Source organism: Peromyscus eremicus, chromosome 13 (genome assembly GCF_949786415.1).
Source record: "Peromyscus eremicus chromosome 13, PerEre_H2_v1, whole genome shotgun sequence".
NCBI lineage: Eukaryota > Metazoa > Chordata > Mammalia > Rodentia > Cricetidae > Peromyscus > Peromyscus eremicus.
In genome coordinates, this window is record NC_081429.1 from 29,080,635 (window position 1) to 29,093,544 (window position 12,910).

Sequence of the window (12,910 nt, forward strand, 5' to 3'; positions counted from 1 at the left end):
CAAATACAGCCACCATTACAATAAGGCTGGTTGGGTTTGTTGTTTGCTTTCTGGGCAGTAACTAAGATCTTGCGCTTTATGTCTGAAGTTTGAACTTCAAGCAGTATCAACATTAGGAAAAAGTATGAAGAATTAATGACCCATCCCTGTGAATAATCTGCAACTGCACATTTAGAGAAGAACTCATAATGAAAAGTGGCGTGGTTGCCTTAGAAGCCACGCCTCCAATTTCCAAATATAACTGGCACCAGTGGAAAATATGGGGCTAGGGTGGAAATATGGGGGAAATTTAGATCTTTATCCAATTAATTTCCTTAAATATGGGGTGGGGTGGAGGCAGACGCATACATGCTATGGTGCACTTGTAGAGTCTAGAGGTCAGAGGCCAACTCTCAGGAGGTTGTTCTGGACTTCCACCTTGCTAGGGCTGGGTCTCTGTGTCTCCTGTACTATGTGTACTACAGGCTTGCTGGCTTGTGAGCTTCTGGAAAAGTCTCCTAACGTCTGCTTCCCATCTTAGGGTAAGAGTTTTGTGGTCACAGATGTTTGCCACCATGTGCAACTTGATGGCACATGTCTTTAATTCCAGCATTTGGGAGGCAGAGGCAGGTAGATCTCTAAATAAGAGGCCAGCCTGGTCTACAGAGTGAGTTCTGGGGCAGCCAGGACTACACAGGGAAACCATGTCTCAAAAAAAAAGGGGGGGGGGGTTGGGGTGGGGGATTAAAGTGATCAAACTCAGACATCAGGCTTGCCTGGCTGAGCCACCCAAATGTTTCCCGATCAATTCTTCTAACTGAAAAATTAGAAATTCTTCAAAGACGGGGAAACATAACAGATATTTCAGTTTTTTATTATACAACCAGTAAGATTCCAGACCAGGAACAGTCTGGTGGAAAGATAAATTTATAATAAATGAATGCCAGTCAATGTGTTAAAATTTCTCAAATCGACAGAAAGTGGAGTGGGCAGATAGATACCAGGGCTTGATTAATCCAGTCTGTTCATCTGGAAGCACTTTCCCTGCTACAATTGGACACAGATTCATTAGCTGGTATCTGATTTAGGATCAAGCATGTGCTGACCAACCACTCAGGGTTTATTAGTAGCTGCCTATAACTATGTTTGAAAAAACACTAAAGAAATCTGATTCCCTCCAGCAATAATGAAAAGGGGGCCTCTGAAAAAAAAGAGGATTCACCTGGGAAATGTGTGAAAAGAAATTCATCTCTTACTTTTCCAGCTTCAGAGCAGATGGATGAACATCATCTTTTCACAAAATGTGTAGAAATAACCAGCTTTTCATGCTCTCCAGGATGCCAGACAAGGATAAACATGGCTTAACTTTGCTTTGTTTCCATTTGCCCAGCCATGAACTGCTTCAGGACTCCGCCAAGCAACTCTTGGGTTTACCCCACTGTGATACTCTGCTTATTTGGATTTTTCTCCATGTTCAGGCCTGCCGAATCATTCTTAATCCCATTTTTGTCTGAACCCAGTAAGAATCTAACCGAAACAGAGGTAAGCTAATGGATACATATCTTAATAGGGGGAGGGGGTAACTTAGTAGAATTTAAACACGGAGGTAGGGATATCATTCAGTCTACAGTAAGACAGAAAAAAAAAAAACCTTTGAATTCCAGTGAGCCCCATTCTCACAGAATTTATTACATAATAGAACTGCTCTTTCCTCCTCACACCTTCAATAATGTTAAGCCAAACACTTAACATGTATGAAGAGTATTTTAATTTTCAGTGTGTTGAAGTTAGTCTGCATACATAGGAGTTTTTCAGGTCTCCATTGGTTTTATTACACTTACCCTAAAATGAAATTGTTCTCTGCCTAAGGAATGCCTTCTGAGAAACCGAGAGGCTACTGAGTATAAGCAGGATGCAATAAGAAAGTGTAATACAATTGCATGTCACATAATGATGTGTAGTGAATGGTGGACTGTATATGCAATGGTGTCCCTATAGTTATAACTATAGCTATCTTAACTATAGCTAAAATCATAATATCCCAGAGAATTCTTTAGTAACACTATAGCCAGCTTAAAAATCACACCTCAATGTTTATGTATATATTTATGTGATACCAGTGTAAACAAACGCACTGCTGTGCTCTATTACCCATAAAAATACAACACACACATTTATATATAGTATGGAATGTAAAGCTTGGTGATGATGGTAAATGGTTGTTACTGCCTATGCATTTACTGATACTTTTATCATTGTCTTAAGGTATGTTCCTACGTAGCAAAAATAAAAGTGCCATACTACACCAGCATCAGCCCATATAGCCTGTGGTTACTGTACCTTTCAATTGCATCCTATTCTCTTGTGTTTAAGTTAACCTCGTGTTTTATTTTTCTAGTTCCTAAGAGCAATAGGCTATTATACACCGCATAGCTGGTCTACATAGTTAGTTATACCATCTGAGTTTCTGGAAGCACTCTCTGTAAGGTTTGTACAGTAAACAAAACTAGCCAAAGACACATTTTTCAAAGCAACACATAATTGTATTTCTTTGTGACTCTTACTCAGTTTCGAAAAACTATTTAGCAGCGAATGTGCTATAAACAGATTGATTCCCTGATCTTCCTTCCTGGAAAGTCAAGTTCTCTTACTCAAAAGGATAATTCTTACTGGATACGGTGGCACAAGCCTTTAATCCCAGCACTCTGGAGGTAAAGGCAGGTGGAGTTCTGTGACATCAAGGCCAGCCTGGTTTACATAGCATGATCCAGTTTAGCCAGGAATACATTCCTCCCTCCCTTCCTCTCTCTCTGTCTAAAAGGTACAAGAAGAAAATGTACCAACCCAACTAGAAAATCACCCTAGGCTGGTTTACTATCTACAACCATAACCATGAAAATACTGTGTGGAATGTGACATCATCTAGAAAGCTAATTGGTACTGGGTCATCAGTAGGGAATGAGCAAAGACAGAAGCCAGATTCATTGTGTGAAACATAATGGCTTCAGAGTTTCTTGGACTGAAGCATGTCATACTTAAGACAAAGGTCACAGAGATGGGCCAAAGTCAGCTTAACCCACCTATTGGTGAAATTATTAAGGCCACTCCACATAGTTAAAAGGAAGGTTTATTTTGTGGGGTAACTTACAAGTGAAGGGATAGGTTGCAGGGTCTGGGAAAGGTGTGGCGCAGTCCAGCAGTGTTCTCTGGAGAACTCTGCTTGGTCTAGCTCCAGCGTCCAGGATCCAGGAACCAAGAGAGCCCGGGCATCCGGATCTTGGGTCTTCAGTGTCCTCTCTCAGCCCCGCCTTGTAGGCGTAACAGTTACTGAAGCCTCAATGGGGGTTGGAACTTCCAGGTCAAAGCTGGAATGGCTACCCACTACACCCACCCACCAGGTTTGCCTCTGCATACACTATGGACAAGTGAATAAATTCTCCTTCATAACCACAGGTTAGATCTGGGCCCTCCTGAGACCGTGGGATGACCCAGACGTCAATGAGGGCAAGTTGAGTGATTCAAAAGACTGCTCTTTTACCCATCACACTTAAAGATCATTAACAATCTTTTGCGTCCTTTCTGCCTGTGAAACTTGTGCGCTCATGTGTTTGTCTTTAAACAGTAATATGACCCACAGTAAACTTAAGCAAGCAGTGACGAATCTGTAGACATGGATAGGATGAGAGGAGCTGGAGAGCCCAGTAAATCTGAACAAGAAGGAAATGACGTGCATTACCTGTTCCCACTTGGTAATTTGACAAAGCCATTGGCTTTTGCTACCGACTGTGTGTGTCCACCCAGATTTCCGAAGGGTGGAAGGCAGATCAAGGAGAGAGAGGTTGTTCTTCTCTTTACCTTGTGAACTCCATACTTAACATTGCTAACCTTTGTGTAAGAGTAGATTGGGATTTTTTTAATTTATTAATTTTTACTGCATGTGCAATGGTGTTTTGCCTGCACGTATGTCCATACGACTGTGTCAGATCTCCTACAACTGGAGTTACAGGCAGCTGTGATCGGCCATGTGGGTGCTGGGAATTGAACCCATGGTCCTCTAGAAGAGCAGTCAGTGCTCTTAACCACTGAACCATTTCTCCAGCCTCCTAGACTGGGTTTTTGTTTGGTTTGGTTTGGTTTTTTTCGAGACAGGGTTTCTCTGTGCAGCCCAGGCTGTCCTGGAACTTGCTCTGTAGACTGGGATTTTTTAAGAACTCAGAAATCTCAGAAGATCAGAGTATTTAAGTTTAAACTTAACTTGAATTTTTTAAAACTAATTTACTCAACTATTACATATTACTTAAACTTAACTTTCTTGTGTAATCCAGAGGACATACTATCTCCCTAGAACTCTTCTACCAGGATACACCTAAGTATGTAAATTGCTTGGAGTACTGGTTTTATTTTCTTTTTCTTTACCACCGATGCCCCCCCCAGCCCCATATTGAGTTATTTTTGTTGTTGTCTTGTTTTTCATTTACCAAGGACACTACTTTTTCTTAGCAATTTGCCTGTAGATCAGTTTTCTATTGTTTTTTTTCCTCGTAATACAAAGAATATCTGACTAGATGTGACTTTGAGGTACAAATCTACCACGTGTCTCTTTGAGATATGCTGTGCTTTCTGGTCACCCCTACATATCGACTCCACAGATAACCAATGAGGTCCTTCCCGTTTGGACATACTCCTACCTGGCGACACTGCCCCCTGTGTTCATCCTCACCGATTACCTGCGCTACAAACCAGTCATCATGTTACACGTCATTGCCTTCATCATTTGCTACCTGCTTCTCTTGTTTGGCCAAGGGGTAATGCTCATGCAGGCGGCTGAGTTCTTCTTTGGGATCGTCTCATCCACAGAGATAGGCTACTATTCCTACATCTATAGCATGGTCAGCCCAGAGCACTACCAGAAGGTGAGCAGCTACTGTCGGAGTATCACGCTGGTGGCCTACACAGCCGGCTCCGTGCTGGCCCAGCTCCTGGTATCCCTGGCAACCCTGCCATACTTTTACCTCTTTTACATATCCTTGGCCTGCGTCTCTGTGGCCTTATTTTTCTCACTTTTTCTACCAATGCCTAAGAAGAGCATGTTTTTCCATACAAAGTATGAGAGAGAAGCCCGTCAAAAGCCACTGGAACAAGACACTGTCCTTGAGGAAGCTCAGAAGAACCACAAGGCAGCTCACCCAGAATTGCATGCCCCTTCAGGAAAGCCAGGGGACAGAGAGCTGAGTAGCCCAGAGCCAGAAAATGTGGCTTTGAGACCCTTTGTGCATTGGTTCCAAGATCTGAAGGAGTGCTACTCCTCAAAGCACCTTCTTTACTGGTCCCTGTGGTGGGCTTTTGCGACATCAGGTTATAACCAAATCTTGAACTATGTTCAAGTCTTATGGGAACACAAGGCACCCTCCCAAGACTCTTCCATCTATAATGGAGCAGTAGAGGCTATTGCAACATTTGGAGGTAAGTAGACACATCTCTATCCACCTCTGCTACCCTCTCAAGGGTATTGCTCCAGATGCTAAATTTCTCCTTGGTGATTAATTAGATGATCAAAAAGTAGAGTAATTTTTTTTTAATTTTAGGGGGAATATATGTACATATGTGTATGTGGCTGTGTGTACACAGAGGTGAGAGGAAGCTATTAGGTGTCCCTTAAAACAGAGTCTCTCGCTGACCCTGGAGCTAGGCTAGTGGCCAGCAAGCCCCAGTGATCCTCCTGTCTCTGCTCCCTACAGTGGTGGGATTGCAGGCATGCAAAAGCACATCCAACTTTTTAAAAGTGTTCTTGGGCAAAAAAAAAAAAAAAAAAAAAAAAAAAAGCCGGGCGCTGGTGGCGCACACCTTTAATCCCAGCACTCGGGAGGCAGAGCCAGGAGGATCTCTGTGAGTTCGAGGCCAGCCTGGACTACCAAGTGAGTCCCAGGAAAGGTGCAAAGCTATACAGAGAAACCCTGTCTCGAAAAACCAAAAAAAAAAAAAAAAAAGTGTTCTTGGGATTTGAACTCAGGGCCTCATGCTTCCATCATAAGACCACTTACCCACTAAGCCATCTTCCCATTCAAGGATAGAAGGCACTGGAAAAAATAAGAGTGCAATAACTTTTTGTGCTATATATTACAGTTACAAATAACTCCAGAGTATAAAGCTTAGAACCAAGTAATGTATTTCTAGTAGAATCCATAGGTCCCATTTCATTATTGAAATAAATGTTGATAATGTGCCCTGTTCCTTCAGTATTTTGTTCATATATTTTAAAGTTTTATAATTTGTTTTATTCTTAATTTAAAGATGAGTGACATCAATATAGCTTCTTTTTTTTTTATCTTTTTGGTATGTGTATGTGTGTACGTGTGTGTGTATGTGTGTGTGTGTGTGTGTGTGTGTGTGTGCACATGCAGGTACATGTGAAAGCCAGAGGACAACATTAAGTATCACCCTTTGGGTGCCAGCCATCTTTTTCTTTTCTTAAGCAGGGTTTCTCACTGGCCTTTAACGCACCAAATAGGCCAAACTGTCTGGCCACTTTGGGGTAGGGTTCCATTTGTTTCTGCCTTCCCAATGCTGGAAATACAATACACTACCATGCCCAGCTTTCTATATGGGTTCTGAGGCTAAAACTGGGGTCTTCAGGCTTGCATGGCAAGGACTTTACTGACTAAGCTAAGCCAGGCCTTTGCTGTTTTGGTCTTTTTAATCTTGTGTACAAATACATATTGTTGGGCATATTTATGCCCAATGAGTACATATTGTATGTTGGGCATACTTCCCCCTGTACCTCTGTGTCCTTCCTCTCATTCCCTCCTAGTTGTTTGGTTTCCTGTTTAGTATTTTGGATGCAGGTATTGTAGACATAGAGCCTCTGTCTGTGTCCAATAACAAAGACTTTCTTCCCATTCTGTAGGCATCCTCTTCACTCGACTGCTTCCCTCCACCCTGCAGAAGCTTCCAGTCTCATGTGATCTCATTTGTTGATTGTCACCCTTATTTCCTGAGTTACGAGAGTCCAGACGGTTTTTAATATTAAAAGAAAAGAGAAAGTGCAGAGTTTTTATTTTTAACTCTAGAAAGTGCATGAAGGTTTCCAGGATCTTACTCAGAGAGTCTTCTTAGGGACCTTCACAACTCTAGGTTGTACACCAACAATTTTCACCAGTGGCTTTTTTACAGTTTCCATGATGTTAGACTCAGCATTCTAATATCAAAAAGAAATTTGCCTTTGAAGCATACTCTGCAATAATATTTACATACTCGTAAATGGAAACGTAAATGTTACGTGCGACTTTGAAGATGTGTTTTAGGAAGTAGGATATTTTTCCACACCTTCCTCTATGGAAAGCTTCAGAAATGCACGTAGCCTCTGTTTTATTATTGTTTCCCTCTTGGGAGGCTTCAGCAAACTCCTGACAGCCAAGGCTATTACAGAATTAGACCATTGAAATTATTGCTCTTACGGCCAAAGTTCTTGGGAAGAGCTACTCCTTTTTAGAGACAGTTGTACTGCAGATCACCTATGGGAAAATAATTGACTAGTTATCAATAATTTGAGCCCTAAATATCTCTTGTTGAGTTCAAGAGAACCATAGTTACTAACTGATTGCAGTCAGTAGTTTACCTTTTCAAACTCTATACATCAGTGCAGGTCCTTTTTGTCCAAAGCCTTAAGAAAATCATGGCAGCTGTAGCAGAAGGATTATTTGAACCCAGGAGGTCAAGCGCAATACAAGGAGACCTCCAAAAGGTTCCTTAAGTCTAGGAAGGAAGGAAAGAAAGAAGAGAGGGAGGGAAGAATGGATGGAAGGAGGTAGGAAGAAAGGCAGGAAGGAAAGAGAAGAAAGAAAATTGGGACACCCACCACTCAAAAACATACAATTGAAAACAATAGAGCAACTTTACTTGTAAGACATTTACATGCTTGCTATCCTGGTGTTTTGTAAATGACAGGGCTACTGTGTTACTGCGTCCCACTGCTGTGTTCAGGCACCTTTTGTTTCTTCTGCCTAGTGTAAGCCTGATATGTCATTAATACTAATTAAAAGTATAAGAGCGAAGTGGTTGAAAACAATAGGAAGTGAGAAAAGAAGAAAGCCTGCTTGAAAAAAGTTCTTTTTTAAAAAAAAATCTTCATTTAAGTGGATCACATAGTTTTTGTGAAACGGTACATTCATCACCTTTATAATTGTTCAAGAGCTGAGTTTTGTTTGTTTCTTTGATGCATTGCTATTTTCTTCCTACAAAGTCAAAAGCTTGACATCTTCCTCCATGTCTGTTTCCAGGAGCATTGGCGGCTTTCTCAGTGGGCTACGTGAAGGTCAACTGGGATCTCCTAGGAGAGCTGGGTCTAGCCATCTTCTCGGCCGTCATCTCCGGCGCTCTGTTTCTCATGAATTACACGCTCAGCATCTGGGTGTGCTATGCGGGCTATTTACTAGTCAAGGCTAGCTATATGTTTCTTATAACCATAGCAGTGTAAGTGTCCCCTATCATCCCCCTACTCTTTCCTGGACTTCATATAGACTCACTGAGAACTTCAGAAGGATCTCCATCAGTTGCAATGTCAAATGTTAACTCCATAGTGAAGGGAATTCAATGAAGCCATCTCTTCATTTAGCTGAATACCGCCGAGTCATCCAAGGGGGAAAAAAGCTGGGATACTGTGTGAACCAAAAGCAAGGACCCATGGTCTACTTTTGGTTTCTTTTTACTTCCAACGATTTGTCGTAATAAGGTATGATGTGATTTAATTTTAGATGCACAGGTTTAGATTTTTATCCCTAGCCTCATTTAGTTGCTTGGGAAGTTCTAAGCACATACTTTCTGTGAACAAAATAGTCTCAGGAAAGTTATGAAAAGGTGGAGGTGGGAGAGATGATGCCAAGATGATAAAACTCCAGCTTCGCTTGGACCTGGAACTGTGTGCTTTTGAATCATTTTTTTAAAAAAAAATAAGGTCACTGAAATTCAGTTTCCTTTAGAACTTATGTCTACTTTTTAAGAGGTTTTGGTTTGGATTTTTTTTTTTTTTAAGAAAAAATTACTTAAAAGCATGTGAGCTTGTATGGGTACAGTTAAAGCTGACTACAAGAAATTTTCTTTGGGAACAGGCTTTGTAAGTCAGTTGGTAAAGTGCTTGCCACATATGTATGGACACCTGGGTTCGAATCCTAGCCCTACATAAACAGTAAAAGAGAGCGGTATCAGCTCAGGACCCCAAGACCAAGGTCTCAGCACAAAGGTCTTTGCCCCAGGGGGACAAAGTATAGGGAATAGGAGGTGACAGAGACAGGAGGACCAGGGAGAAGGGGAAGGAAACAAAAGATAGAAGCGCTATTTATCCCCAGAGGGAGACAAAAACTGCCTCTGGATAGAGAGGAGACAGACGTGGCACATAGGAAAATGTCGGTTTATAAAGGTAAAAGAGGAAATCTCATGTTCGGAAGAGGTGTTTAATTTTCATTGGGCATGTTAATTAGGTAGCCAAGGGGAACTTCTGATTGCTGAACTTCAATACTTTGATAGCTGGACCTTGGTGGTCAGCCTCAGGAGGAGGAAGTGGCCAAATAAGAGAACAGACCTCGGGGGCTAACTTTAGGAATGTCATCTAAGGGGTTTTAGCAAGAATGAGGGAGTGGGGTGGGGAAAGGGCAAGGCTTGCCAGAGCCACATGCTTGAGTGGGTGAGTATCCCTTCAAACTGAACACAGTAGACACTCCTGTTGTTCAGAACATGGGACATAGAGGCAGAAGGATCAGAAGTTCAAGGTCATCCTTGATGACACGGCAAGCTTGAAGCCAGACTGGGCCACATGGATCTTGTCTCAGAAAAGAGGAGGAAAAGGGAGAGGAGGAGAGTATAGTTTCCTTTGGTATTAGCCAAAAAGAGATAGAAACATGCATTGTAGTTCCAAGCTACATCTGAGACATAGTGACAGGCTCTATCACGATTCATTTTTAATTTGTGAAAAGTGTTTGATAAACAGTAAAACATTGGAGTATGAGTTCCAAGGCACAGCGCAGAAGAAAATGGAGATGTAACTAGTTAGCAAGTATTCTGGTTTCATTTCAGTTGCTGTGACAGATACTCTGGCCAAAAGCAACAGAGACTATGAAAGTATTTATTTGGTTTATAATTCCAAGTTATAATCCAACCTTGGTGGGGGGAGTCATATTATAACCATGACTAAGAGCAACAAGAGAATAAAGCATCCTTGCTTCATGAGATAGCTTTCTTCTATGTTCAGCTCTCCTGCCTAAGGAATGGTGCCACCCATGTTAATAATCCAGATAGTCCCCCACTGATGTGTCCACAGTCTAACCTGATCTAGACAATCCCTCTTTAAGACTCTCTACCCAAGTGATCCTAGGTTGTATCAAGTTGATAGTTGAAATTAACCATCACAGAAAGCTAAGTTTTTCACTAAAATATCTTGGTTTAATGTATCAAACTCGAATGTCTAGTTTCTTTCTTTTTTTTTTTTATGATGAGGATTGAAAGGTAGAACTACTACTATTCCTTTACATTTAAAAAACATTCAGGGCCCAAAGCCTTTTATCTGCAGTCTAAGAAATGTAGTAAGGTTTTGACATCTCTAGTTAAAAACTGATTATGGATTCAGTCAGTTGCACAACCAACCATGGTCTGAATCTTCAAAAAAATCACGGATCCACGATACCTTCTCACTGTAGGACAGTGACAATAAACTGACTGTATTTTTTTACGTCCTCAGGTTGGATGATGTTTGCATTTTTATAAAACTTCATTGCAAACATGTATAAAAGCAAGTGACATTCAATATTCTCAAGTTAGAAGATGTTAATGTTTATATTTAATTTCTGGAACATGCTAGATTATGCAGAAGAAATTTTATCATAGTGCCTTTAATCCAACCTTTAACAATATTTAATTCTTTTTTCTTTGCTTCTCCTGTTTGTCTATACTGGATAAGAGAGAAAATGTGCCTTGACAACACTGTTTTCAACTTTTTTGTTTTGTCTTGTTCTGGTTTTTTGTTTGATTTTAACACAAGGTCTCAAGTACTCCAGGGTGGCCTTGAATTTGCTCTGTGGACAAGAATGACCTTGAATTCCTCCTGCCTCTTGAATGCTAGAATTATAGGAATGTACTGCCATGCCCAGCTTCAGTTTTTATTATTAGATAAGAATTTTATGTGTTCTATGGTTAAATACTAACTCAGCATTTAATGGCAGGTTTCAGATTGCCGTTAACCTGAGCGTAGAGCGTTATGCCCTGGTGCTTGGCATAGACACCTTTATTGCTTTGGTGATTCAAGCCATCATGACTGTGATTGTGGCAGATAAAAGAGGGCTCCACTTGCATATCACCACTCAGGTAAGCCACAGGACTTCTGGTCTTTATTGACACAATAGCTAGGAATATAGATAACCAGTTTGCTTCTAAGATGTCTTGATCATAAACTACCAACCTTGAAGATTTTTTAAAAATTATTTGATTATGAGCAGTTTTAAATATGCAGTCCTTAATTATAACAGCAACTAAGTTTAGAGTGACTAGATTCATATCTACTTGAAGAAGGTGGGTAAGACGTAACCTCAGCATTACACTGAACCAGCCTTCAAACACAAAACCTAGACAGAACCCTGGGATCTACTGGGGTTTCCCTCTACCATTGCTGGAGTGGCTAGGATTTGAACCTAAGCAGCCTGCTTCAAAGCCAGAGCCTTCATCACTATTCCCCATGCTTACACTCTTAACCTTGGTTCATTTGAGATAGAAGAGTCCAGTCAGAGTAACCCATATTAAGTTCTGGATATCAATTACCCCATAATCCAATCAAACAAGGAAGGCTGATATATATTATCAATGATACAAATGGTCAGATTTTATAAATAGCTAATTGTTTGTTTTCTTCCAGTTTTTAGTTTATGGAATTTACTTTGCTGTCATTGCTGGGGTCTTCCTAATGAGAAGCATATACATTATCTACTCAGCCAAGTGCCAAAAGGAAGTAGAGAGCCTTGCTGCCACTCAGAGTCCTAATGAGCCACAACCACAAGAGACAAAGTTCTAACCCAATTACATCAACTCCAATTTTAAAAGGGTAGGATTTCAAGATGGACCACCAGACGTGCTTTGCCACACCCAGACACTCGGCCAGTATGGATTCTAAAACCACAACCAAACCTCATTCTCAGGCTAGATGTCTTTCTACCCAGCTAATTCCAAGCACTCCATATAGGCCACCTCAACTGTATTAGTTACTTTCGTTATGCTATGACAAAATACCCAACAAAAAGCAACTTAAGAGAGGAACTCAATTCGTTGTAGTTCACAGTTGGGGGCGGGGTGTACATTCCATTGTGGAAAAGAAAGCATGTCTGCAGCAGAAAGAAGCTACTGGACACATTCCATCTGCAATCAGAAAGAAGAGAACAGTGAAAGCTGGTGTTCAGACCACGTTCTCCTTTTCAGTCAACATAGCACCCCAGCCAGGGGGAGTGGCACCACCCACATTTAAGGTGAGTCTTCTCACCTCAGTGATCCTAATAAAGATAGTCCCTCACAGATATTCAAAGAGGCTTACACATCTTCAGTGACTCTAGATCCTCTCAAGGTGACAATATCAACTATCAATATTAACAGCTGAACAACCCTCATCGGGAATCCCCATGATTAACAATAACTTGGAAATGCTAAAGTTCTGATGAGTTCCGAGAACAAGCAAAGGGCATGGGAACAAGCCATGAAGAGACGTAAGCCTCCTAGAAATGATGATCCCTGAGTGAGCACTTATACCAACAAGACTGACCTGGAGTTGACTTACATACGTCAAGGATCTAAAAAGGCAGCACCTGGGACCATTTTCTTCCTCTTCCATTAAGCAGACTTCTGTTTTAATTACAGCTCTCTGAAAGAATGACTAGGTTTACACCCGTTTCTGAGAGTCCCTCTT

General features: G+C 41.1%; 1 protein-coding gene across 1 annotated transcript; it reads left to right on the top strand.

Moving 5' to 3' along the window:
- The first annotated feature begins 1,371 nt into the window (after positions 1 to 1,371).
- Slc19a3 (solute carrier family 19 member 3) lies at positions 1,372 to 12,345 on the top strand. The gene is made up of 5 exons (XM_059278636.1): positions 1,372 to 1,521; positions 4,629 to 5,442; positions 8,256 to 8,448; positions 11,187 to 11,328; positions 11,873 to 12,345. Exons 1-5 carry the CDS (start codon positions 1,372 to 1,374, stop codon positions 12,026 to 12,028), a joined length of 1,455 nt encoding a protein of 484 aa, XP_059134619.1. The 3' UTR covers positions 12,029 to 12,345.
- The last annotated feature ends 565 nt before the right edge of the window (positions 12,346 to 12,910 follow it).

Coding starts and splice junctions, on each gene's coding strand:
- Slc19a3 (XM_059278636.1), top strand. CDS start 1,372: ATGAACTGCTTCAGGACTCCGCCAAGCAACTCTTGGGTTTACCCCACT. Junction 8,449..11,186: donor TTTCTTATAACCATAGCAGT/GTAAGTGTCCCC, acceptor ATTTAATGGCAG/GTTTCAGATTGCCGTTAACC. Junction 11,329..11,872: donor ACTTGCATATCACCACTCAG/GTAAGCCACAGG, acceptor GTTTTCTTCCAG/TTTTTAGTTTATGGAATTTA.